The sequence below is a fragment of the Macaca thibetana genome, chromosome 1 (genome assembly GCF_024542745.1).
Source record: "Macaca thibetana thibetana isolate TM-01 chromosome 1, ASM2454274v1, whole genome shotgun sequence".
Lineage (NCBI taxonomy): Eukaryota > Metazoa > Chordata > Mammalia > Primates > Cercopithecidae > Macaca > Macaca thibetana.
In genome coordinates, this window is record NC_065578.1 from 112,277,341 (window position 1) to 112,305,074 (window position 27,734).

Genomic DNA, 27,734 nt, shown 5'->3' on the forward strand with positions numbered 1-27,734 from the left:
CGAGACTCCACCTCAAAAACAATAAATAAATAAAAAAAATAAAAAGCACTTCTTCCTTCCACTTGGTAAACTGTGTACAGAATAACATGGAGATGGAAGAGAGGCAGGTAGATTAACGGGGAGCAGTTTTAGTAATTATATTCTGTGATTCAGACCTCTTCTTAATTCAGCTTTCCTGCTAATTAATGTAAATTAATAAGGTTTCTGCTGGGCGCGGTGGCTCACGTCTGTAATCCCAGCATTTTGGGAGGCCGAGGCGGGTGGATCACGAGGTCAGGAGACTGAGACCATCCTGGCTAACACAGTGAAAACCCATCTCTACTAAAAATACAAAAAAAATTAGCCGGGCGTGGTGGGGGGGTGCCTGTAGTCCCAGCTACTTGGGAGGCTGAGGCAGGAGAATGGCGTGAACCCAGGAGGCGGTTCGGGCCTGAGCCAAGATCGGGCCACTGCACTCCAGCCTGAGCAACAGAGCAAGACCTTGTCTCAAAAAAAAATTAATAAGGTTTCATAATTATTATATTTACCAACCAGGTTCTTTCTACATAATTATTGTTTACTTTCTAATAAATTACTTAGAAAGGCCACCTACAAATCCAAATTATATGCAAAATGTTTCATTTCCTATTTCCTTCCCAGGGATGCATAATTATTCTGGAAAAATCATTGGCAGCTGGGCATGGTGGCTCATGCCTGTAATCGCAGCACTCTGGGAGGCCAAGGCAGGCGGATCCACCTGAGGTCAGGAGTTCAAAACCAGCCTGGCCAACATGGTAAAGCCCCATCCTTACTAAAAACACAAAAATTAGCTGGGCTTTGTGGTGCACACCTATAGTCCCAGCTACTCAGAAGACTGAGGCAGGAGAATCATTTGAACCCAGGAGGCAGAGATTGCGGTGAGCTGAGATGGTGCCACTGTACTCCAGCCTGGGAGACACAGCCAGACTGTCTCTCAGAAAAAAAAAAAAAAAAATTCATTGGCTTGTAAGTTAAAATCTTTATCTTGCTCTACCTTCTCTAGAATACCTACATCTCTTTTTTTTCCTTTTTTTTTTTTTTTTGAGAGGGAGTCTTGGTCTGTCGCCCAGGCTAGAGCACAGTGGCACGATCTCGGTTCACTGCAAGCTCCGCCTTCCGGGTTCACACCATTCTCCTGCCTCAGCCTCCCAAGTAGCTGGGACTACAGGCACCCACCACCACCCCCAGCTAATGTTTTGTAGTTTTAGTAGAGACAGGGTTTCACCCTGTTAGCCAGGATGGCCTTGATCTCCCGACCTCGTGATCCATCCGCCTCGGCCTCCCAAAGTGCTGGGATTACAGGCGTGAGCCACAGTGCCTGGTCATTCTTATTTTTTTTAACATTACATATTCACAAACTTTACCAATTCATGGAAAGGATTCCTCTAGGATATTGGTGGACCTCTTGAAGCACTAAGAACCTCAAGCAAAATGTATGCGGTCTTTGTACTTTAAAATAAAGTATTGGCCGGGCGCGGTGGCTCACACCTGTAATCCCAGCACTTTGGGAGGCCGAGGCAGGCAGATCACAAGGGCAGGAGATCAAGACCATCCTGGCTAACACGGTGAAACCCCGTCTCTACTAAAAATACAAAAAATTAGCCAGGCGTGGTGGCGGGCACCTGTAGTCCCAGCTACTCCAGAGGCTGAGGCAGGAGAATGGCGTGAACCCAGGAGGCAGAGCTTGCAGTGAGCCAGGATGGCGCAACTGCGCTCCAGCCTGAGAAACAGAGCTAGACTCCATCTCAAAAAAAAAAAAAAAAATTAAAGTATTTCAACCAGGAGCAGTGGCTCATGCTTGTAGTCCCAGAACTTTGGGAGGCCAAGGCAGGATGATTGCTTGAGCCCTGGAGTTTCAGACTAGTCTGGCCAACATAGCCAGACCCCGTTTCTAAAAAAAAAAAAAAATTAGCTGGATGTGGTGGCACACACCTGTAGTATCTGCTTTGGGAGGCCCAGATGGGAAGATGGCTTGAGCTCAGGAGGTTGAGGCTGCAACGAGCTATGATCATACCACTGCACTCCAGCCTGGGTGACAGAACAAGACCCTGTCTCAAAAAACAATCTATTTCATAGATAAACATTCAGGCATTCCAAATTCCTACTGTGTTGTCTACTATTAAGAATGCATGCTGGCTGAGGCAGGAGTTCAAGACCAGCCTGGCCAACATGGTGAAACCCCATATCTACTAAAATACAAAAATTACCTGGGCGTGGTGGTGAGTGCCTGTAATCCCAGGAAGCTGAGGCAGGAGAATGTCTTGAACCCAGGAGGCGGAGATTGCAGTGAGCCGAGATCTCACCATTGCACTCCAGCCTGGAAGACAGAGTAAGACTCCGTCTCCAATAATAATAATAATCATCATCATCATCATCATCTGTGGAATTTAACATTCCTTTAAACTTAAAAAATAAGAAAAAGTAAATTAAAAAAAAAAAAAAAGAATGCATGCTGGGGTCTGCTCAGTGATTCGCAAGGCAGGAGATGTCTTGAGCCAAGGAGTTTGAGACCAACCTGGGCAAAGTGGCAAGACCCTGTCTCTACAAAAAAAATTAAAAATTAGCAGGGCATGGTGGCACACTTCTGTAGTCCTAGCTACTTGGGTGGCTGAGGCAGGAGAGTCATTTGGGCTCATGAGTTTGAGGTTATACTGAGCTTTGATCATACCACTGCACTCCAGCCTGGGCAACAGAGTAAGACCTTATTTCAAGAAAACAAACAAACAAAGAATTCAGGGCTGGGTGGTGTGGCTCACACCTGTAATCCCAGCACCTTGGGAGGCCAAGGCAGGCAGATCGCTTGAGGTTAGGAGTTTAAGACCAGCCTGGCCAACATAGTGAAACCCTGTCTCTACTAAAATTACAAAAATTAGCTGGGTGTGGTGGCAGGCACCTTTAATCCCAGCTACTTTGGTGGCTGAGAAAGGAGAATCACTTGAGCCCAGGAGGTGGAGGTTGCAGTAAGCCAGTATCGTGACACTACAGCCTGGACAACAGAGGAAGACTGTGTCTGAAAAAAAAAGTTCAGGTCGGAGAATCCCTTGAGGCCAGGAGTTCAAGACCAGTCTGGGCAATGTAGCAAGACCTAGTCCCAAAAAAAAAAAAAAAAAAAAAAAAAAAAAAAAAATGCAAAAGTCATAGAACCTTTTCCTAGGAGAGAATGCTAGGAGGAAGGAGGGAAACAGTATATTTTAAGGTAAATAAGAAAGGCCTAGTGCCCCATGGATAGATTTTTCTATCTACATATTGGAGATAAGTTTAAATTTTGTGTTGTTTGGGTATTACTTCCTGCCAATGTGAAAAGTTAACCTTTCTAAGACAATCTCTACTAATAATTCGGACTTTTTCAAGATTTTTGCCTACTCCTTTCAAAGAGATTGCAAAACAATTTTAACTCACTAAAGAACATTTTTCACCTCTTGATTGTCCAGTAGAAGTGTAGTACGGTTCTTTTTTTATCTGTCCTTCCTTTGTTTTTATAGACTGGAAGGTATCCAGAAATAAAGGCATTCAGAAATGGAGGCACACATAGATGAAGGCAAAGGACATTCCTATGAAGGCAGCTGGTTATTTGTTTTTCTCTTGGCCTCTCTTGGCATTCTACCTTCATCTGGAAAAAAATTAAAAAGGAGGATACTTTACAGGCCCTGCCTCAAGTATCTGACTTCCCTGGAAATTTGATTCTCACATTCAGAATATATGGGGAGTTTGGTTCAGTTAAATTTTATCACACCAGAATTGTTGAAAAGCAATAAATTATTACTGTATGATTGGTGCCTGTTTGTTATCTTAGGTATTGTTATTTCTGTTTTTAACTCGTTTGGAAAACCATAGACTATAAACTTTTCTCAACCTTCGATGCAGAGCTCCAACCAAACTAGCAAAGGACATTTCCTCAAAGAAAGAGTATTTTTTTTTCTGTAACAATTTAAATTTCTGTCTTTCATTCTTCAAAATGTATCACTATAAATTTCCTACAAAAAGAGCTGTTTCTTCTCTTGGTATCATACAGATTGATTTGTGTAGATGTATATGTATGGCTATTAAATATTTGTTGGTATAAAATGGTGAGTGTCAGTATAATAATGATGATAACAAATAGCAGCTAACATTTATAGCACATACTCTGTGCCAGGCACTGTTGTAAGCATTTTACATAGAGTTGCTCAATCTAAAACCACTTTTACCTGGTTGTCTTTATTTATCTAGCAAAACTCTTTAAGAATCTATGCTGCAATATGCCCGCAACTGGGCCTTCACCTTCCCAACAAAAATAACTAGAATTCCAGTGTCTTCTCTTTATCAGTTTATCTCCAGGAAGCTGTCAACATTTTAGAACCATGCTAGTCCCCAAGACTTGATCTGAATATACAATAGGTAGCTGCATTGCCTATCTTAGGACATAGACCAGTAAACAAAACCAAAGGTAACTTTGCACTTAGTATAAGCCATTGATGTTAGCTTCACTGAAGTAGGAGAGGCAGTAAAAATGTTGACGTGAAGTCTGCTCTACCTTTCACCATCTTTCAGAAAAATATTGATCAGGACTAGCCTCCTCAGCAAATGTAGGCATATATAAAAATGTACTTCTTCATCCTTTATGATGTAATAAAGACTGATGGCTTAAACTTAGAAATCTAACAAAGTGACAAGTTTTTTTCTCCCAATTCAGACCTATTTCTGTTCTTGAAAAGACATTTAAGCCAGGCACAGTGGCTCACGCCTGTAATCCCCGCACTTTGGGAGGCCAAGGTGGGCGAATCACAAGGTCAGGAGTTTGAGACTAGCCTAGGGCAACATGGTGAAACCCCATCTCTTTTTTTTTTTTTTTTTTGAGACGGAGTCTGGCTCTATCGCCCAGGCTGGAGTGCAGTGGCGCGATCTCCACTCACTGCAAGCTCCGCCTCCCGGGTTCACACCATTCTCCTGCCTCAGCCTCCCAAGTAGCTGGGACTACAGGCGCCTGCCACCGTGCCCAGCTAATTTTTGTATTTTTAGTAGAGACGGGGTTTCACCATGTTAGCCAGGATGGTCTCGATCTCCTGACCTTGTGATTAGCCCACCTCAGCCTCCCAAAGTGCTGGGATTACAGGTGTGAGCCACCGTGGCCAGCTGAAACCCTATCTCTACTAAAAAACACAAAAAATTAGCTGGGCGTCATAGCAGGTACTTGTAATCCCAGCTACTCGGAAGGCTGAGGCAGGAGAATCACTTGAAGCCAGGAGGCGGAGGTTGTAGTGAGCCGAGATTGCGTCACTGTACTCCAACCTGGGTGACAGAGTGAGACTCTGTCTCAAAGAAAAAAAAAAAAAGACATTAAGTCTCATACAATTATGAAATTTCACGATTCCAGAAGGCTTTAGTAATCAAAATACAGATTTAAGACACTTATTCAGTCATTTCACTTAATTCAGCCATCTATTCATTTATTCATTCATTCCATCTTTATTGAATTACCTACTGTGTGCAGTACAGTTACTCCAATCTTATCCAACATTGGACTACTAACTAGTAAGATTTTTGTAATTCTATTTTTAAATTATTCCTTTACATGGGACAAAATTCAAAAGGTATAATATACAATGAAAAGGAAATCTCGCGCTGGGCACGGTGGCTCATGCCTGTAATCCGAGCACTTTGGGAGGCCAAGGCAGGCAGAGCACCTGAGGTCAGGAGTTCGAGACCAGCCTGACCAACATGAAGAAACCCTGTCTCTACTAAAAAAATATATAAAATTAGCCAGGTGTGGTGGCACATGCCTGTAATCCCAGCTACTAGGGAGGCTGAGGCAGGAGAATCACTTGAACCGGGGAGGCGGAGGTTGTGGTGAGCCGAGATCATGTCATTACACTCCAGCCTGGGCAACAAGAGCAAAACTCCGTCTAGAAAAAAAAAAAAAAAAAAAAAAAAAAGGAAATCTTACACCCCAGTTCCCCAGTCATTCACCTCACCTCCTCAAACAAAACAAGAAAAAGAACAATTAGGCCAGGCTTGGTGGCTCACACCTGTAATCCCAGCACTTTGGGAGGTCAAGTGGGCAGATCACAAGGTCAGGAGTTCGAGACCAGCCTGACCAACATGGTAAAACCCCGTCTCTACTAAAAATACAAAAATTAGCTGGGCATGGTGGTGTGCGCCTGTAATCCCAGCTACCCAGGAGGCTGAGGCAGGAGAATCGCTTGAATCTAGGAGGCAGAGGTTGCAGTGAGCCGAGATTGGATCACTGCACTCCAGCCCGGGCAACAGAGTAAGACTGTCTCAAAAAAAAAAAAAAAAAAAAAAAATTAAAAGAGTCATAATAAATACAGGCTTAGAAAAGAGTAAAGTCTCAAAGCAAGGTAAAGGGGCAATAACTTGTGTGAAGATGTGCATTGTTATTTCACACATGGCTAACATGTTACAAGTTGTTCTTTTGAATGGCCAGCTATCAATAATAACATGCTTAGCCAGTAAATCAGAGCCCAGCAAAGGGGTTCTGTAGGTTTCCAGTTTTTCTGGATTGGTTTTTCTTCTAAGGGCTAAAAGGTTCTAATGAAGGTAGCCACTTCCAAAGTATTTACCTTTTACTTACCTAGCTAGTAAGCCAATGTTATCTGATGAGTCAAATTCTAGGGATATGCAAATGAATGTAAATACTTTTTCTGCCACCACAGTTTTGATATTCAAATCCTAGTAGTTTTACATTTAAAAATATAATATTGGCCAGGCGCAGTTGCTTATGCCTGTAAGCCCAGCACTTTATGAGACCGAGGCAGGCGAATCACTTGAGGTCAGGAGTTCAAGACCAGCCTGGCCAACATGGTGAGACTCTGTCTCTACTAAAAATACATACAAAAAAATTAGCCAGGTGTGGTGGCAAGTGCCTGTAATCTCAGCTATTTGGGAGGCTGAGGCAGAAGAATCACTTAAACCCCGGAGGCGGAGGTTGCCTTGAGCAGAGATTGCGCCACTGAACTCCAGCCTGGGCAACAGAGTGAGACTTCGCCTCAAAAAAAAAAAAAAGTAATACTGTCAATGTGCTAACGTTCTTCCAATTTGTCCAATATTAATCTACCGATGTTTAAGGTTTGTTAATGTTTCAATGCATAAAATTAACTAGGTATTAATCTTTTATTAAAAATACTTTATTGGCCGGGTGTGGTGGCTTATGCCTATAATTCCAGCACTTTGAGAGGCCGAGGCAGGCAGATCACCTAAGGTGGGCAGTTCAAGACCAGCCTGACCAACATGGAGAAACCCCGTCTCTACTAAAAATACAAAACTAGCCGGGTGTGGTGGCACATGCCTGTAATCCCAGCTACTCAGGAGGCTGAGGCAGGGGAATCGCTTGAACCCAGGAGGCAGAGGTTGTGGTGAGCCGAGATCACACCATTGCACTCCAGCCTGGACAACAAGAGCGAGACTCCATCTCAAAAAAAGAAAAAGAAAAGCTGGGCCTGATGGCTCACACCTCTAATCCAAGCACTTTGGGAGGCCTAGGCGGGCGGATCACAAGGTGGAGAGATAAAGACCATTCTGGCCAACATGGTGAAACCTTGTCTCTACGAAAAATACAAAAATTGGGTCAGGCGTGGTGGCTCACGCCTGTAATCCCAGCACTTTGGGAGGCCAAGGTGGGCGGATCACCTGAGGTCAGGAGTTTGAGACCAGCCTGACCAACATAGTGAAAACCTGTCTTTACTAAAAATGCAAAAATTAGCTGGGCGTGGTGGCATGCGCCTGTAATCCCAGCTATTCAGGAGACTGAGGCAGGAGAATCACTTGAACCTGGGTGGCGGAGGTTGCAGTGAGCCGAGATCGCACCACTGCCTTCCAGCCTGGGCAACAGAGTGAGACTGCATCTCAAAAAAAAAAAAAAAAAATTGTCAAATTATTGACAGAAAAGACATGCTGTAGTTTGGTTGTTTATCCTCCCAAACACCATGTTGAAATTTGACCCTCTGTGTAAAGGCAGGGCCTAATGAGAGGTGTTTAGGTCATAGGGGTGGATCTCTCATGAATGGCTTGGTGCTGTCCTTGTAATACTGAGTAGATTCTTACTCTGTTAGTTCCTTCAGAGCTGGCTTGTTAAAAAGAGCCTGGCAGCTCCTCCCTGCTCTCTCTCCATGTGATCTCTGCACACACAGGCTGCTCTGCACCTTTCACTATGAAGCAGACTGAGGCCTTCACCAGAGGCAGATGTTGGTAACATGCTTCTTGTACAACCTACAGAATTGTGAGCCAAATAAACCTATTTTATTTTATTTATTTATTTATTTATTTATTTTGAGACAGAGTCTCACTCTGTCGCCAGGCTGGGGTGCAGTGGCGCCGTCTCAGCTCACTGCAACCTCCACCTCCCAGGTTCAAGCAATTCTCCTGCCTCAGCCTCCCGAGTAGCTGGGATTACAGGCACCTGCCACCATGCCTGGCTAATTTTTTGTATTTTCAGTAGAGACAGGGTTTCACCATGTTGGCCAGGATGGTCTTGATCTCTGGACCTTGTGATTAGCCCACCTCAGCCTCCCAAAGTGCTGGGATTACTGGCATGAGCCACCACACCCGACCAATAAACCTATTTTCTTTATAAATTATACAACTTCAGGTATTTCTTTTTAGCAACACAGACAGACAAAGGCAAGGTGCTCGAGAAGAGAGCCCTAAAATGATTTACTGGTAGGTTTTAGATTTGAAAAGCAAAACAAAATCATAAAACTATTCATGTATAGGCCAGAATAAAATTGTCAATGGAAGGACATTAAAATTTTGGTTTGGGACCACAATTATGGTGATTTTTCTTTTCTTTTGGTTTTTTTTTTTTTGAGATGGAGTCTCACTCTGTCGCCCAGGGTGTAGTGTAGTGGCACGATCTCAGCTCACTGCTGCAACCTCTGCCTCCCAGGTTCCAGCAGTTCTCCTTCCTTAGCCTCCCAAGTAGCTGGTACTACAGGCATGCGTCATCACGCCTGGCTAATTTTTTTGTATTTTTAGTAGAGGCGGGATTTCACCATGTTGGCCAGGCTGGTCTCGAACTCCTGACCTCAAGTGATCCGCCCACCTCAGCCTCACAAAGTGCTGGGATTACAGGCGTGAGCCACTGCCCCCGGTGATTTTGCTTTTCTTTCTTTTAGGAATTTTGCTCTTGTTGCCCAGGCTGGAGTGCAATGGAGCAAACGTGGCTCACCACAACCTCCGCCTACTGGGTTCAAGCGATTCTCTTGCCTCAGCCTACCGAGTAGCTGGGATTACAGGCAATCATCACCATGCCTGGGTAATTTTGTATTTTTAGTAGAGACGGGGTTTCTCCGTGTTGGTCAGGCTGGTCTCGAACTCCCAACCTCAGGTGATCCACCCACCTCAGCCTCCCAAAGTGCTGGGATTACAGGCGTGAGCCACTGCGCCTGGCCTGATTTTGCTTTTCAAAAAGAACTTTGAATCTCCCTCAGTCTGCAGAGCACCTTGTAAAATGCATTTCGTCAAAAATGAGGCATTTGGGATGTCTCAAAGAAAAGTGGGGAAGAAATGGAAAAGTGGGCAAAGGAACAGAATAGACATTTAATGACAACAAAAAGAAAATCCACATGATCAAAACAAAATACAAAGAAATGTTCAATAATATGAAACATGCATATTTGTTTTTTGAGATTGAATTTTGCTCTGTCGCCCAGGCTGGAATGCAGTGGCAAGATCTTGGCTCACTGCAACCTCCACCTGCTGGTTTCAAGCGATTCTCCTGCCTCAGCCTCCCAAGTAGCTGGGATTACAGGCAACTGCCACCACGCCTGGCTAATTTTTTTTTTTTTTTTTTTTTTTTTTTTGAGACGGAGTCTTGCTCTGTTGCCCGAGCTGGAGTGCAGTGGCCGGATCTCAGCTCACTGCAAGCTCCGCCTCCCGGGTTTACGCTATTCTCCTGCCTCAGCCTCCCGAGTAGCTGGGACTACAGGCTAATTTTTTGTATTTTTAGTAGAGACAGGGTTTCACCATGTTGGCCATGCTGATCTTGAACTCACGACCTTAGGTGATCTACCCACCTTGGCCTCCCAAAGTGCTCGGATTTGGCGTGAGCCACTGTGTCTGGCCTGAACATGCATATTGACAAGGGTTTCTCTAAATTATAAAACCCAGTACCTCATGGGTTTTTCACATGATATTCTGGCAACAATTTCTTTTTTTTTTTTTTTTTTGAGACGGAGTTTCGCTCATTTCCCAGAGTGGAATGCAATGATGCCATCTCAGCTTACTGCAACCTCCACCTCCTAGGTTCAAGTGATTCTCCTGACTCAGCCTCCTGAGTAGTTGGGATTTACAGGCATGCGTCACCATGGCTAATTTTGTATTTTTAGTAGAGGTGGGGTTTTTCCATATTGGTCAGGCTGGTCTCAAACTCCCAACCTCAGGTGAGCTGCCCACCTCAGCCTCCCAAAGCAATTTCTTTAAATTATAAAACTTGGCCGGGCGCAGTGGCTCACGCCTGTAATCCCAGCACTTTAGGAGGCCGAGGCGGGTGGATCACAAGGTCAGGAGATCGAGACCATCCTGGCTAAAATGGTGAAACCCTGTCTCTACTAAAGAAATACAAAAAAATTAGCCGGGTGTGGTGGCGGGTGCCTGTAGTCCCAGCTGCTCGGAAGGCTGAGGCAGGAGAATGGTGTGAACCTGGGAGGCGGAGCTTGCAGTGAGCCTAAATCGTTTCACTGCACTCCAGCCTGGGCGACAGAGCCAGACTGCATCTCCAAAAAAAAAAAAAAAAAAAAAAAAAAACATTATCTCAATGTTTTCTAGAAACCAGCACTCATACATGGTTAGTCGGACTAATTTTAGCTATGAGAATTTATCCTTAGGAAATAATCATATATTTTTGTATAAGTTTGTTTACTGCAGTGTTGTTTATAATGAGTATAAATAACTCAGATGGCAAACAATATATAAGTTAATAAGTAATATTTTCAAATAATAGATTACAAGTTTAGTTGTGAAAAACAGTCATACCTTAAGTGAATATGGGGAAATGTTTACAATGTATTGTTAAATAAAGATTTCACCTGGGTTCAGTGGCTCACGCTTATAATCCCAGCACTTTGGGAGGCTGGGGCAGGCAGATTGCTTGATCCCAGGAATTCAAGACCAGTCTGGGCAACATGGTGAAACCTTGTCTCTACAAAAATGCAAAAATTAGCCAGGCATGCTAGTGCATGCCTGTATTCCCAGCTACTCGGGATATGGGGAGTCACCTGAGCTTGGGGAGGTCAAGGCTGCGGTACGCTGTGATTGCACCACTGCACTCCAGCATAGGCAACAGAGTAAGACCTTGTCTCAAAACAAAAAGAAAAACAGATTTCAAAACACTAAATAGAAAGTGATCACAATTTTATTTTTTAAGGAAATATGCATAAAATGAACACAAAGGCAATATTAGATTATAACAAAATCTTAAGGATGTTTATCCTTTGGTGATGGGATTATAACATGTTATTTATTTGCTTCTTTGTGTCTTCATTTGGATTTTTAAAACGTCATCATGGTGCCATGACTACGTGGAGGAAAAAAGGCAGACATTCTATAGAGAGAGAGAGCTATTTTAAGCATCTGTGATGAGTGATGGAGCATTTCACACACAACAAGGATAAAAGAGGGAGGGTTTGTCAGATGAAATCATAGAATATTCAACTGGAGGGTGGGTTAGAAATCTTTCAATTTAACTTCCTTTATTTTACATATGAAAAGATTCAAGTTTATCTAAGGCCACACAGGTAATGTTTAGAATCCAGAACAACAATTAGATTTTCTACTTTCCAAGATCTTTAGCTCATCTTTCTTCCTTTCTACTTATGTATAATGCAGGAGCTGGCAGTAGAGCTCTTTTAACTCTGAAAAAAGAGATAGAAAATTGTTAGGATAAAGAGAAAAACTATATCTTAAATAGCATGTTAAATAGCATGGTGACATGACTTTTCCTTTCTTTTTGGAGACAGGGTCTTGCTCTGTCACTCACACTGGAGTGCAGTGGCATGATCATACCCTACTGTAACCTCAAACTCCTAGGCTCAAGCAATTCTCCCACTTCAGCTTCCTGAGGAGCTAGGACTACAGGAAGACACCACTATGCCCAGCTAATTAAAAAAAAAATTTTGTAGATAAGGGGACTCACTGTTTCCCAGGCTGGTCTTGAACGTGTAACCTCAATCAATCTTCTTGCCTCAGCCTCCTGAAGCACTGGCATTACAGGCGGGAGCCACTCTGCCCCACAGCCTTTTCCTATTTTTGAATTGGCATTTGCCAAAAAAAAAAAAAAAAAAAAAAAAAAACCCACCATGCACACACTTCATAGTTGTCTTCAGAATAGCACATTTTAAATAAAACCTCTAAATAAAACTTCATAGTGCTGATTTAAATATCCTTTTCTTTCAAACATCATCCATTTTTTCCCACCAGCCTTTTTTCCCAGTGTTAATTTCCCTGAAGACCACAGACTGATGACAAGAAGTAAAAATTGGGCCGGGCGCAGCGGCTCATGCCTGTAAATCCCAACAATTTGGGAGGCCGAGGTTGGTGGATCATGAGGTCAGGAGTTGAGTCCCACCTAACCAACATGGTGAAGCCCCATCCCTAAATGTCATTGTCAAAAAATGGTATACACTTTGTGTTAGAAAGCTAACATCATGTACATTTGTGTTCATATATTTAGACATCCAACTATTTTTTTTTTTTTAGATGGAGCTTCCCTCTGGTTGCCAAGGCTGGAGTGCAAAGGCGCGATGTTGGCTCACTGCAACCTCTGCCTCCCAGGTTCAAGAGATTCTCCTTCCTCAGCCTCCTGAGTCCTGGGATTACAGGCACACACCACCACACCTGGCTAATTTTTGGATTTATTTAGTAGAGACGGGGTTTCACCATGTTGGCCAGGCTGGTTCTCCAACTCCTGACCTTAAGTGATCCACCTGCCTCAGCCTCCCAAAATGCTGGGATCACAGGTGTAAGCCACCATGCCTGGCCTGTTCAACCAGTATTTATTGAGCTCCTACCATGAGACTGATTCTGTGCTATCCCTGGATATAAAATGGAAATTGAAACAGACCTAAACCCTGACCTTGGAGTTCAGTCTAGTATATAATAGTCTCTACTAAATTATACGTATAAGGCAGGAATCATGTCTTATTCATCAGTATAATGAATATAGTAGGTTTTCTTTGAATATTTGTAGACTAAATGAATGAATTTTGCCGGGCGCGGTGGCTCAAGCCTGTAATCCCAGCACTTTGGGAGGCCGAGACGGGCGGATCACGAGGTCAGGAGATCGAGACCATCCTGGCTAACACGGTGAAACCCCGTCTCTACTAAAAATACAAAAAAATTAGCCGGGCGTGGTGGGGGGTGCCTGTGGTCCTAGCTACTCCGGAGGCTGAGGCGGGAGAATGGCGTAAACCGGGGAGGCGGAGCTTGCAGTGGGCTGAGATCTGGCCGCTGCCCTCCAGCCTGGGCAACAGTGCGAGACTCTGTCTCAAAAAAATAATAAAATAAATAAATAAATAAATGAATTTTACCAGGAGTTACCTTGCCATAAACTAAGAAATAGTTATTTTTACTCCAGACATATATGTACTTATAGAAGTTTGAGAAATAATGTGGACTAAGAAGCCCTTATGTAGCCTCACTGAACTTTAGCATGCTCCTTCCAAAGCCAACCCATCATTCAAGTAATCCAAAATTCTGTCTAATATTTTGGATTATTTGAATATGAACAGATTCCTGACACAAAACAAAATGTGGCCACCCATTGATAAAGCAAACAGCCTTGGCGCTCAGACACTGCTGCCGTTTAGTTTAGAACAGATTATTGTCATTATTATAATTTTGTTATTTAAAAAGAAAACTCTTGGTGCCTGGGCGCGGTGGCTCATGCCTGTAATCCCAGCACTTTGGGAGGCTGCAGCAGGCGGATCACCAGATCAGGAGTTTGAGACCATCCTGGCTAACACGGAGAAACCCCGTCTATACTAAAAATACAAAAAAGTAGCCGGGTGTGGTGGTGGGCGCCTGTAATCCCAACTAGGCAGGAGGCTGAGGCAGGAGAATGGCATGAACCCGGGAGGCGGAGCTTGCAGTGAGCCGAGATCGCGTCGCTGCACTCCAGCCTCAGCGACAGAGCGAGACTCCGTCTCAAAAAAAAAAAAACAAAAAACAAAAAACGAAGAAAAAAAAGAAAAGAAAGCTCTTTAGCTGAGCACAGTGGCTCATGCCTGTAATCCTAACACTTTGGTAGGCCAAGGCGGATGAATCACTTGAAGTAAGGAGTTAGAGACCAGCCTGGCCAACATGGCAAAACTTCATCTCTACTAAAAATACAAAAATTAGCTGGGCATCGATGTACATGCCTTTAATCCCATCTACTCAGGAGGCTGAGGCAAGAAAATCGCCTGAACTGGTGAGGCAGTTGCAGTGAGATCGCACCACTGCACTCCAACCTGGGTGACAGAGCAAGACTCTCTCTCTCAAAAAAAAAAAAAAAAAAAAAAGAAAACTCTGACATTTATTTTCCAATGGTTTTCATTACCATTGAGATAATTTGATAAGTATTGGGATAATTTGGGGAAGTAATCTGAGAGATTATATGATCCAGCACTTTTGGAAGCAAGTAACAGATTTCTACACAAATACATAACAGAAATCTCTAAAGTAACACATTTTGAAATGAGGAACTGCATCAGGAACTTTTAAAGTTTTAGAGACTAGTCAGTATGCAACCGTATCTTTTCATTTGCTGACATCTCAGTGAAATCAGAATCTGTGCTATTAAATCAAAGAAGCAAAAACCTATAAGGACTTTCCTCTATCTCCCCTGTAAATAATAGATTTTTTTTTTTTTTTTGAGACAGAGTTTTGTTCTTGTTGCCCAAGCTGGAGTGCAATGGCACGATCTCAGCTCACTACAACCTCCGCCTCCCGGGTTCAAGCAATTCTCCCAAAGTGGTGGGATTACAGGCGCGAGCCACCATGCCCAGTCATAAATAATCGATTTTTCCTACTTTAATTTACCTGGGGGAGTAAACACAATATGAAACGACAAAAACTTGACCCTCCCTAAATCTGATCTACCTAATAAAATGCTGGCCAGCTGCAGTGCCTCGTGCCTGTAATCCTGGCACTTTGAGAGGCCAAGGCAGGCGGATCACTTGAGGCCAGGCCAGGAGTTCGAGACCAGCCTGGCCAAAATGGCGAAACCCTGTCTCTGCTAAAAATACAAAAATTGAGAGGGATAGCATTAAGAGAAATACCTAATGTAAATGATGGGTTAATGGGTGCAGCACGCCAACATGGCACATGTATACATGTGTAACCTGCACGTTGCGCACATGTACCCTAGAACTTAAAGTATAATAATAATAAAAAAGAAATCTCACATATCAGAATATGTTACATTATTTACAGATACTAAGATTTCCTTTAATGGATTTTTGAAGTCATATTTATAAAAAGTTCTTATATTAACCACGGAGGAGATGAGTAATTAAGGTACAAAAAGACTTTTTTTTCTGAGTCAGCAATACTTGTCCTTAAATTTCCCATTGGAGGGCAAACCTGATTTGAAATTTGACTCCTTTTTGTCTCTTTGGATTGTTCCCACCTGAACAGAACATTACAGCATTTACTGCAGGGCCAAATGAAAGACAGAAGTCAGAGAGTAACTCCTGGAAAATGGAATAAATTGTTCCTGAAGGTTAAAAAAAAAAAAATACAAAAATTAACCAGGCATGTGGCCCACGTCTGTAATCCCAGCTACTCTTGGGAGACTGAGGCAGGAGAATCACTTGAACTCAGGAGGCAGAGGTTACAGTCAGCTGAGATGGTGCCACTGTACTCCAGCCTGGATGACAGAGTGAGACTCTGTCTCAAAAAAATAAAGAAAAAAAAAAAAGTGGTGCTTACCTAGGACCTCCAAAAGTTAGCCTCTGTTGTGTCTTCCAAAGATAAGAGAGTAGATTGTCCTCTGGGCTGATATAAATGGGGAAGAGAGTACTGTATGTGACCTTGCGTTCTGACATGATTCTGGCATCTGTACAGAATCTTTTTGGTAGCATGTGCTTTGTCACTTTCTAGCAAGCAGGGAGACTAGGCAGGCACCTAGGACCTAAGAGTCAACCAGTCCACAAGTTTCCAAACCATGAGGGTAGGAGAAAGGGGTCCCAATATTCTCAGCATTTGGGTAGTTACTACTCTGAGATGGGTTTTAAGGCCAGTTAATAAAAAGGCACCATGCCACTGGAAGAGATATGTGAGCTTGGATCTCAAAAGGGTATGTACTCTGAAGCTGAAATCATAAACCAGAGCATCTGATGTGTGTCTCATACACAATGAGGGAGGAAGGACTGCTGACGGAAATGTCACACGCAGCTGCTTTTAGCACTTGGCTCTCACTGATGAAGCTTCCCTCTCTGCCACTACACACCACCCTCTTCCTACGTGAGAGACCTTTAGGGCTCTTTAGTTCTCATCCTGAAAGCTGTGAGACAGATTATAAATTGATATCTATTATATCAGTGTAGTTTGTGCTTGGTTGATGTGCCTGATGGGCTATAGGAGTGATTGACTCAGCTACTCTTTTGGTGAGGAAAGAGTCTTCCTTAGAAAGAGAATTGTACGCCTTGCCCTGAAAAGGTTAGGAATGTGGCCTATGGTCCTAATTAAGTGCCCTGTTAAACAGTGTCCCTTGAACAAGTCACTTTCTTCTTCTCCAACTTCTCCAGCTATATAATTAAGCATGTAATCCTTCATAGTAGGGTTGTGAGGATAGGCTATTCCCACCATCTAGAGTTCTCTTCCCCTCACTTTCTCATTGCCAAATAAATCCTCCTTATCCTTTGGAGTTAAGTTGAAACATCAATTTCTTGAGATTGTTTCAGATCCTACTTTTCTAATGCTCAAAACCAGTAGTTCCCCAGTCTGTCACTTTATAGTACCTGGCACTTCCCTTTTTGCCACCAATGTCACGCTTATTGTAATAGTTGTTCAATGTCCATCTTCCCGATTAGACTAGAAGTTCCATTAGCAGAAATCCTATCTTTTGCACCTCAAATCTTAGCACAATCTTGAGCATTGTGCTTTGTACCTATTTGGATGATGAATGAAAGATGAATGGTTACATCTCATAATCACTTTGAGGTTCCTTTCTGAAAACTCCAATATTGAACTCTTTGTGCCTTTCTAAATATGCTGGTAAAACTGAGAACAGGTTTTTGAATTAGAGTGAAAAGGACTGCTGTTTATTGAATGGTTCCCCCTGCCTCACTACTCCTTACCCTTTCCTATTAGGACAATCTTAAATTCTTCTCTCCATGGCAAGCTGTTCCCAACTCCCTAAACAGTCATTTCTAGGAAGACTGCAAACTGTTCGTTTTTTTTTCTTTTTTCTTTTTTGAGACAGGGTCTCACTGTGTAACCCAGGCTGGAGTGCAGTGGCACGATCTTGGCTCAATGCAGCCTCCGCCTCCTGGGTTCAAGTGATTCTTCTGCCTCAGCCTCCCGAGGAACTGGGACTATAGGTGCGCGCCACCACGCCCAGCTAATTTTTGTATTTTTAGTAGAGATGGGGTGTCACCATGTTGCCAGGTTGGTCTCGAACTCCTGACCTTGTAATCCGCCCGCCTCAGCCTCCCAAAGTGCTGCGATTACAGGTGTGAGCCACCACGCCCAGCCACAGGCTGTTCGTTTTTAAATGAAACAAAAAATCCAAACTGACTTTTAGAGTTAACTGTTGTCTTTCCTCACATTTTAGTCAATTTGAAGAACTGTTAAGCTCCTGTAAAAGAGATGTTATGTAATCTGTAACTACATTTGAGAATGTTAGTCAACTTCAAATAAATTCTCATCAAATATCTTTTTCTTGTCAACACTAATTGTTGCTGAAATATTAACCTGAACTTGCATATCATTCTATCTAGCAACTTTTCAGATTAGATTCATACCAGCTTCAGATGCCATTTATTAATTCATCAATTAATTGATTCAGTAATTATTAGTGAACACTAAATGTCAGGCACTTTTCTAGATGTTTGGGAATATCAGTAAATAAAACAGATTCTTGCCTTCAAGGAAATATTTATAGTACTGCTGTGGTATAAACAGTACTCATCAAATATTCCTCTGCTCCCCTGCTTTTCCCAGCATCCCTTACAGTTAGGTTTGGATCATGTGCTTACAGCAAGCTAATGGCCTATGAAGGAAATAACATGTATCATTTTTAGGCTGAGGAAGGTATAAGCTAATGTGCTCCCCAACCCTGTTATTACCTGTCACACAACCCCAGAGGTTAAATATTCCACACAGTTCAGCCACAAGATATAATTTGAGTCATTTTGGTTACTGAGTCTCATAGTCCATTTGTGCTGCTATAACAACATACCTAAGACGAGATAATTTACAAATAATAGGAATTCGTTTCTCACAGTTCTGGAGTCTGCAGAGTCCAGTATCAAGGCACTAGTAGATAATGCTTTGTTGCTGCATTTTCAGAGGGGCTGAAATCTCTGTCCTTACATGGAGGAAGAGACAGAAGGGGCAAACCCACCCCCTCAAGTCCTCTTCTAAAGCACTGAGAGTGGAGCCCTCAGGGCCTACCCTCTGAAGGCCCTACCTCTTAAAGAGTGTTGCATTGTAGATTAAATTTCAACATAGTTTTGGAGGAGACACAAACCATAGGATTCCACCCCTGAACCCCCAAAATGTATGTCCTTCTTACATACAAAATATAATCATTCCATCCCAATAACATCAAAAGTCTTAACTTGTTCCAGCATCAACTTTAGAGTCTGACTCTGAAGTCTCATCTAAATACCATCTTCATAAGATTTGGATGTGACCCAAGGTACAATTCATCCTGAGGCAAATTCCTCTCCAGTTGTGAGCCTGTGAAATCAAGTTGTGTGCTTCCAAAATACAATGGTGTATAGGCATAGGACAGACATTCCCATTCTAAAAGGGAGCAATAGGCAAGAAGAAATAGGTAACAGGTCTCAAGTAAGTCCAAAATCCAACAAGGCAAACTTTAAATCTTGAAGCTTCAGAAAAACAATCTTTGACTCTATATGCCACCTTCTGGACACCCTGGGGTGAGGGTTGGGCCCCCAAAGCCCTGGATAACTGCATTCCTATGGCATCACTGGGCATAGCCCACGCTGCAGCTGTCCCTGACTGATGCTGCACACTGATGGCTCTCTAGGTTTTGGGTCTTGCTAGGGGTTGGGGGAGTGGAGTTGACCCTTCCCCATGGCCCCACTAGATACTGTCCTTGTCAGTGCTCTCCACAGTGACTTAACCCACAACTCCATTGGACATTGCCTAGTGGAGGTTCTCTGCAGTATCCCTGGCAGCTCTCTGCCCGGGCCCTGAGGCTTTCAGAGAGGGCCTTTGAAATCTAGGTGGAGGTAGCAATGCCTCCACAAGTGTTGCACTCTGCATGCCTGCAGAGCTGGCGCCACAAGGATCCCACTGCAGTTTACCGCTTGTGCCTCCTGGAGCAACAGCCCAAGCCTCACCTGGGCCCACTTGAACCACAGCTGGGGCAGCCAAGGAGTTCTGCACCTGAATGCAGGGAACAGACTTGAGGCAATATTGAGAGCCCCAAGGTCCCTCCTTTGAAGCCTTTCTTCCCTCAAGGCACTAGTACTCTGGGCCTGTGATGGGAGTAGCAGCCTCAGAGATCTCTGAAATGCCTTCAGGATCATTCTTCCATTGTCCTGAGAATAGCATCTGGCTTCCTTCTATCCCTATTAATCTTATCAAATAGCCACTTGGCCACATCCTTGGTATGCTTTCTGAAGTATGCTTTTACAACCCTGCCAGTGTTTAAATTAAAATGGAGACTTGACCAGAAAACTTCTTGAGCAGACAAAACCAAAGGCCTTAAAAATAACCTAAATCTCCATCCTGGCTAACACGTTGAAACCCTGTCTCCACTAAAAATAAGAAAAAATTATCCGGGCATTGTGGTGGGTGCCTGTAGTCCCAGCTACTTGAGAGGCTGAGGCAGGAGAATGGCTTGAACCTGGGAGGCGGAGCTTGCAGTGAGCCAAGATCACGCACTGCACTCCAGCCTGGGCGACAGAGCGAGACTCCGTCTCAAAAATATAAATAAATAAATAATAACCTAAATCTGGCTTAAACTGCAAAAACTTAAGTAGGGTAATTTCTGATGGTTCATGCTAGACAAAACTAAAACTTAACCCCAGCCATGATAAGTACGATTATGTGATTAGGGTCCTGCCGACAAGTACCTAAAAAAAGGAATTTTGTAATTGGAAGCCAACCAAATAATTTCTTTTGCTTCTCCATTTTCCCAATAAATACCTGACGTTTCATCATTGGAACACTAAACTTTTTTTAGTCTGGTGTTCCCCAACTCATGAATTGTATCTTACTCAAATAAACTCTTGTGCCTCAGATTTTTCTTTAACACCAGGCTGAGAAGTTTCCAAATCTTCTGCTTCCCTTTTAGTTCTACCTTTAATTCATTTCTCTCTTCTTACATTTTACTATAAGCAGTCAAAAGAAGCCACGCAGAACCTTCAACACTTTGCTTAGATAATTCTGCCAAATATCCTAGTCCATCACTCACAAGTTCTGCCTTTCATAAAATGTTAGGGCACAGAAACAATTCAGTTAAGTTCTTTGCCACAAGAATAGCTTTTCCTCCAGTTTCTAATACCATTTTCCTCATTTCTATCTGAGGAAGTATTGTATTTTAGTAGAGATAGGGCTTCGCCATATTAGCCAGGCTGGTCTCGAACTCCTGACTGTAGGTTATCCACCCATCTCTGCCTCCCAAAGGGCACGGTGGTTCACGCCTATAATCCTAGCACTTCGGGAGGCCAAGGCAGGTGGATCACCTGAGGTCAGAAGTTCAAGACCAGCTCGGCCAACATGACAAAACCCCGTCTCTACTAAAAATTCAAAAAATTAGCAGGGCGTGGTGGCACACACCTGTAATCCCAGCTACTTGGAAGGCTAAGGCAGGACAACTGCTTGAACTTGGGAGGCGGAGGTTGCAGTGAGCACCACTGCACTCCAGGCTAAGCAACAAAGCAAGAGTATCTCAAAAAAAAAAAAAAAAAACCTGAGAATGGGTAAGGTATAAATAATAGAAATCTATTTCTTACAGTTCTGGAGGCTGAGATTTCCAAAATGAAGGCAACAATAGGTCTGATATCTAGTCTACTCTGTTCTAGTCTGATGTCTGTGCTTCCAATGGCTCCTTGTCCTCACATGGTGGAAGGGATGGAAAGGTAAAAAGAAATGCTGTGTAAAGCCTCCCTTGTAAAGCATTAATTCCATTAATGAGGGTGGAGCACTCATGACTTACTCACCTCATAAAGGCCCCACCTTTTAATAGTTAATATAACTTTGGGCATTAAGTTCCTACATGAATTTTGGAGGGGACACAAACATTCAAACCATAGCACTGAGTGAAGGTGAGGAGTTGAGCAACACTGAACTTTCACTGCTTGCCAACCTGTGCTAGATATATGACATGTGTGAGATATAAATGTTTGTTGTTTAAACCACTAAGGATTTAGGGTCTGGCTGCTGCGATACTCAGTGTTAATTGCCCTGAGTAATACAATTCTTATTATTTATTTAGTACCTTTTATGTACTTTGCTATGCAAAGTACTAGGCTGTGTGTAATAGCGATTTGTTACAATTCTGACAGTTGACTTCCCTTGCCAAAAACGAGTCATGTTCAGTATTCATTCTGAATTATGTTATCATCAATTTCACCAAATATGCTCAATGTTTTAAAAACAGTGGTTCTCGGCTGGGCGTGGTGGTTCACGCCTGTAATCCTAGCACTTTGGGAGGACAAGGCGGGTGGATCACCTGAGGTCAGGAGTTCGAGACCAGCCTGCCAACATGGTAAAACCCCGTCTCTACTAAAAATACAAAAATTAACTGGGTGTGGTGGCGGCCGCCTGTAATCCCAGCTACTCAGGAAGCTGAAGCAGGAAAATTGCTTGAACCCAGGAGGTGGAGGTTGCAGTGAGCCGAGATCGCACCATTGTACTCCAACTTGGGCAACAAAAGCAAAACTCAGTCTCAAAAATAAATAAGTAAATAAAATAAAAACAGTGGCTCTCAGAAAGAAAGAAAGAAACAGTAGCTCTAAATTTGATACAAATCTTGAAATTTTAGAGGGAAAAGAAAGATTTCAGGCTTATTCTAGAAGATTTAATTAGGTGAGACAATTAGGATGAGTCCTGAGTCTATGGTTGAGTATTTAATCTGCCTGATTTTCCCCAGAGGTAAAATTAGAGATAACACTTTGCTACTAATGTCACGTTATTGTAATGATCAAAATGAGTTGACTATATAAATTGTGAGACATATATATACAAATGTGACTATTCTCATTGAACCTGAACATTGATTTTTATCGTATCACACTTGTGCTTTAATAAAAGGAAAACATAATGAAAACCAGGTAAGGCAGTCCAAAATGTCTTCACATTCAGAGTCTGTCTCTGAATCACTTTTGACTCTGAATCAATGTCTGCATTTTCTTTTCTTTTTTTTTTTTTGAGACTGAGTTTTGCTCTTGTTGCCCAGGCTGGAGTGCAATGGTGTGATCTCAGCTCACTGCAACCTCTGTCTCCTGGGTTCAAGTGATTCTCCTGCCTCAGCCCCCCGAGTAGCTGGGATTACAGGCATGTGCCACCACGCCCGGCTAATTTTTTGTGTTTTTAGTAGAGACAGGATTTCACCATGTTGGCCAGGCTGGTCTCGAATTCCGGACCTCAGGTGATCCACCCGCCTTGGCCTCCCAAAGTGCTGGGATTACAGACATTAGCCACCAAGCCCGGCCGATGTCTGTAATTTTCTTTTTTTTTTTTTGAGACGGAGTCTCGCTCTGTCGCCCGGGCTGGAGTGCAGTGGCCGGATCTCAGCTCACTGCAAGCTCCGCCTCCCGGGTTTACGCCATTCTCCTGCCTCAGCCTCCCAAGTAACTGGGACTACAGGCGCCCGCCATCTCGCCCGGCTAGTTTTTTTGTATTTTTTAGTAGAGACGGGGTTTCACCGTGTTCGCCAGGATGGTCTCGATCTCCTGACCTCGTGATCCACCCGTCTCGGCCTCCCAAAGTGCTGGGATTACAGGCTTGAGCCACCGCGCCCGGCCGATGTCTGTAATTTTCTTTTTTATTTTATTTTATTTTATTTTATTTTTTTATTTTTTAAAACCAGAACATTTATTGCATGACTAATCGTTGACATTCTTAAGATGAACTAGATGCTGCAACAGCTGCCCTCTTGGGTTTAGGTGTTGTTCCTTCACGGAATCCATGCCTGAATCTGCGGTATACAATTTTTAGGTGCCTCATTCGACCAGTTCCGGTGGTATTTCGTCTTTTAGCCTTGGCACTCCAGTTATACTTTCTCTTGCGCTTGGCAGGGTAGCCACATTTGCCACAGGTCGACTTCTGAAGGTGGTAGGCCTTAGAGCCACAGCGGCGGCACAATGTGTGCGTCTTATTGCGACGCTTTCCAAACGATGACGTTCCCTTCCTCAACTCGCTTCTGCAGCCGATGTCTGTAATTTTCAACGCAATATTACAAGTGTGGCCTCAAGAGCACTGGTGATATAGCATTCCTTAGGCAGGTCTTCAGGTCTTCACTTTTTTTTTTTTTTTTTTTTTTTTTTGAGACAGTCTCATCCCTCCATCACCAAGGCTGCAGTGCAATGGCGTGATCTCGGCTCACTGCAACCTCCACCTCCTAGGTTCAAGCAATTCTCCTGCCTCAGCCTCCCAAGCAGCTGGGCTTACAGGTGCCTGCCACCATGCCCAGATATATATATATATATATACACACACACACACACACACACACACACACACACACACACACACACACACACATATATATATTTGTATTTTTAGTAGAGACGAGGTTTCACCATGTTGGCAGGCTGGTCTTGAACCCCTGACCTCAGGTGATCCACCTGCCTCGGCCTCCCAAAGTGCTGGGATTACAGGCATGAACCACCGCTCCTGGCCAGACTATTTTTATCTGAGTTTTTCTTTCAAGCCTCTGACATCCAGTCTGCAAGTTTTGATGCTAATACTTTCTTGATCTTACAGGAAGGTGTCAATGGAAGGTTTTCAGGCAACAAGTGGGATTAATATAACTTGCTTAAATGGTACTTAAATGAACAAACTGAAAGGGCTATGAATTTCAGTTTTCCAGTCATGCCACCGGGATTAACAGTCAATCAAGTTTGGGCATGAGTAGACAATGACAACTACAGCACAACGGCTGAGCAGAAGAAGCAACTGTAAGACATCAGTTTTAAAACACATCAGTTTTAAGACACATCTTGGCCAGGCGTGGTGGCTCATGTCTAATCCCAGCACTTTGGGAGGTCAAGGCAGGTGGATCACGAGGTCAGGAGTTCAAGACCAACCTGGCCAACATGGTGAAACCTCGTCTCTACTAAAAATACAAAAATTAGCCAGGCATGGTGGTGGGCACTTGTAATCCCAGCTACTTAGGAGGCTGAGGTAGGAGAATCGCTTGAACCCAGGAGACAGAGGTTGCAGTGACCCTAGATTGCGCCACTGCTCTCCAGCCTGGGCAACAGAGCAAGACTGTCTCAAAAAAAAAAAAGACACATCTTGATTTCAGAGATATCACTATATATTTCTTGGGACAGAAAAAATGCAGTAGTTATTTTATTAACACAAATAAAGGTATATAATAATAAGGTCCTGAGAACCTCAGCTACACAGGAACTGACAGATCATTCTTTCTTTTCCATCTCATTCTTAGCACTCTAATCCAAGCCTTTGTAATCTTAAATCTAGGACAAAGCAACAGAAGGATTTGGGGTATGGAGAAAAGAGAACTCATTTTGGTGTCTAAAGACCTGGATCTGACTCTCAGCCTTCAGTACTTTTAGGAGGTGAAGTCACTGCTCTGGGGGAAATATCTGATTCAGAAGGTTTTTGGGGGGGTATTTAATGTATGCAAAAGCACTTTGTAAACTGTAAAATCTCTATGCAGGAGGAAGAGAACTGGCTGCACTCCAGCCTGGGCGATAGAGTAAGAGTTCCGCCTAAAAAAAAAAAAAAAAAAAAAAAGACGGGAAGAGAACTAATATTTGTTGAGTGCCAGGAACTGGGCTGGGTATTTGGGCATTATCTTATTTGATCTGATGTAAATGCTAAGGCATATTATGTCTGGATAGTCACTTTGCTAGCTAATCTATTCTGTGGTGGGGTTTTATTTTTCTTCTTCTTCCTGAAATAACCCTTTCATTCCCTTAAACCTTAAAACAGAAATCTTCTTTAGTTATTGTTCGTATCACAAACAAGTTGATGACTATGAGCTCATGACAAAGCTGCAGCCTCTCACTCATTGTTGCCTTGTAGCAAGACACATTTGAAATAAGAGACCCTTAGGCTACCAGTGTGCTGTCTTCCCTGTGATTGTTCTATCAGAACTAGCCCCTGGGACCACGGCAGAAATTTTTTACTTATACTGGATAAAAATTCCAAAAATAGGCCTGGCGCCGTGGCTCACACCTGTAATCCCAGCACTTTAGGAGGCTGAGGCAGGCAGATCCACTTGAGATTAGGTGTTCAAGACCAGCCTGGGCAACATGGTGAAACCCTGTCTCTACTAAAAATACAAAAATTAGCTGGGTGTGGTGGCAGGCGCTTGTAATCCCAGCTACTCGGGAGGCTGAGGCAGGAGAATCACTTGAATCTGAGAGGCAGAGACTGCAGTGAGCCAAGATCACGCTATTGCACTCCAGCCTTGGTGACAGAGCAAGACTCAATCTCAAAAAAAATAAATAAATAAAATTCCAAAAACAATCCAAGATGCATTAGACAATTTATACAGATTCAGGATTCAGGTGCACAAAAAGTTGACGTCCAAAAACTCTGGCCATAGAAACCAGAGATCCCAGTAACGAGATAATTTGGGGGCTGTAACTCTATTCAGAGGCAGAAAAGTTACTGGCAAGAAATTTAGTCCTAAGGAAGTATAAGTCAGGAACTCTTTTCCCATCCCCAAAGTCTTGATTACCTTTGAGACTTTTCTTTTGAGACAGGGTCTCACTCAGTTTTTTTGTTTATTATTGATTGATTGATTGACAATCCTGATTGATTGGTAGAACCACGGTCTCACCTTGTTACCCAGTTTGGTCTCCAACTCCTGGCCTCAAGCAGTCCTCCCACCTCACCTCCCAAAGTGCTGGGATTACAGGCATGAGCCACCAAGCAGAGCTGAGACTGACTCTTTGAACTAAAGACCTAGTCTCCTCATTATCTTCTAGCTGGAAGAATTGAGTCATTGAAATGAAGTGAATCTTAATCTATAAGCTGGGGTTGTAGATCCTAGCTCAGAGGCTAGAGGGTATATGAGGCACATTATTGCACCAGGCAAGTGAAATGCTATCTTGGCCTATTAATAGGTGGGGGTAAGGTGGAGTGGTGGGGGCGGTATTAAAGCAATAAACTTTATTATGTTTCAGATGACCTCAGGATGGGGGGCAAATACCTACACAAATTTGAGGAGTCCCAAGACCCATCTCATGGCTACCATCTTAGGACCGTAATGTAATGTTTAATTTCTAACTCAATGTAACATTCATATCATTCTCTGATTATTTTATGTACATCTACATTAATTTCTCACTAAGATTTTAAGCTTGAGGACAGTAATCACATCTTACTTTAAAAAATATTCTGGGCCAGGCACAGTGGCTCATGCCTGTAATCCCAGCACTTTGGGAGGCCGAGGCAGGCAGATCACGAGGTCAGGAGATCGAAACCATCCTGGCTAACACGGTGAAACCCTGTCTCTACTGAAAATACAAAAAATTAGCTGGGCGTGATGGCGGGCTCCTGCAGTCCCAGCTCCTCAAGAGTCTGAGGCAGGAGAATGGCGTGAACCCGGGAGGTGGAGCTTGCAGTGAGCCCAGATCACGCCACTGCACTCCAGCCTGGGTGACAGAAGGAGACTCCGTCTCAAAAAAAAAAAAAAAAAAAAAAAAATTCTGCAGGCTGGGCACGGTGGCTCACACCTGGAATCCCAGCACTTTGGGAGGCCAAGGCAGGTGGATCACTTAAGGTCAGGGGTTTGAGACCAGCCTGACTAACATGGTGAAACCCTCATCTCTACTAAAACTACAAAAATTAGCCAGATTTGGTGGCACGCACCTGTTGTCCCAGCTACTTGGGAGGCTGAGGCAGAAGGATTGCTTGAACCCAGGAAGCAGAGGTTGCAGTGAGCGAGATTATGCCACTGCATGCCAACCTGAGCAACAGAGTAAGACTCTGTCTCAAAAAAAAAAAAAAAAAAAAAAAAATGCATGTATAATACCTAGCATAATTCCTTGTAAAACCCAGAAAATTTATTCTTTTTATTTTTTATTTTTTGAGACGGAGTCTTGCTCTGTTGCCCAAGCTGGAGTGCAGTGGCACGATCTTGGCTCACTGCAAACTCTGTCTCCTGGCTTCAAGTGATTCTCCTGCCTTAGCCTTCTAAGTAACTGGGATTACAGGCACGCAGCACCATACCTGGCTAATTTTTGTATTTTTAGTAGAGATGGGGTTTCACCGTGTTGGCTAGGCCAGTCTCGAACTCCTGACCTCATGATCTGCCCGCCTAGGCCTCCCAAAGTGCTGGGATTACAGGCGTGAGCTACCATGCCTGACCCAGAAAATTTATTAATGTCACCTCTTCC

General features: G+C 43.3%; 2 protein-coding genes and 1 long non-coding RNA gene across 3 annotated transcripts in view; 1 reads left to right on the forward strand and 2 right to left on the reverse strand.

Moving 5' to 3' along the window:
* Nucleotides 1–27,734, reverse strand: part of ST7L (suppression of tumorigenicity 7 like) — an 843,199-nt gene that overhangs the window by 431,404 nt on the left and 384,061 nt on the right. The window lies entirely within an intron of this gene.
* Nucleotides 23,221–25,397, reverse strand: LOC126951159 (60S ribosomal protein L37-like). Its single transcript, XM_050785082.1, has 2 exons — nucleotides 25,394–25,397; nucleotides 23,221–23,603 (listed from the first exon to the last, which is right to left on the reverse strand). Exons 1-2 carry the CDS (start codon nucleotides 25,395–25,397, stop codon nucleotides 23,257–23,259), a joined length of 351 nt encoding a protein of 116 aa, XP_050641039.1. The 3' UTR covers nucleotides 23,221–23,256.
* Nucleotides 25,660–27,734, forward strand: part of LOC126930544 (uncharacterized) — a 48,626-nt gene continuing 46,551 nt past the window's right edge. The window contains exon 1 of the long non-coding RNA XR_007717616.1: nucleotides 25,660–26,947. This is a non-coding gene — a long non-coding RNA (uncharacterized LOC126930544). The remainder of the gene's footprint in view (nucleotides 26,948–27,734) is intronic.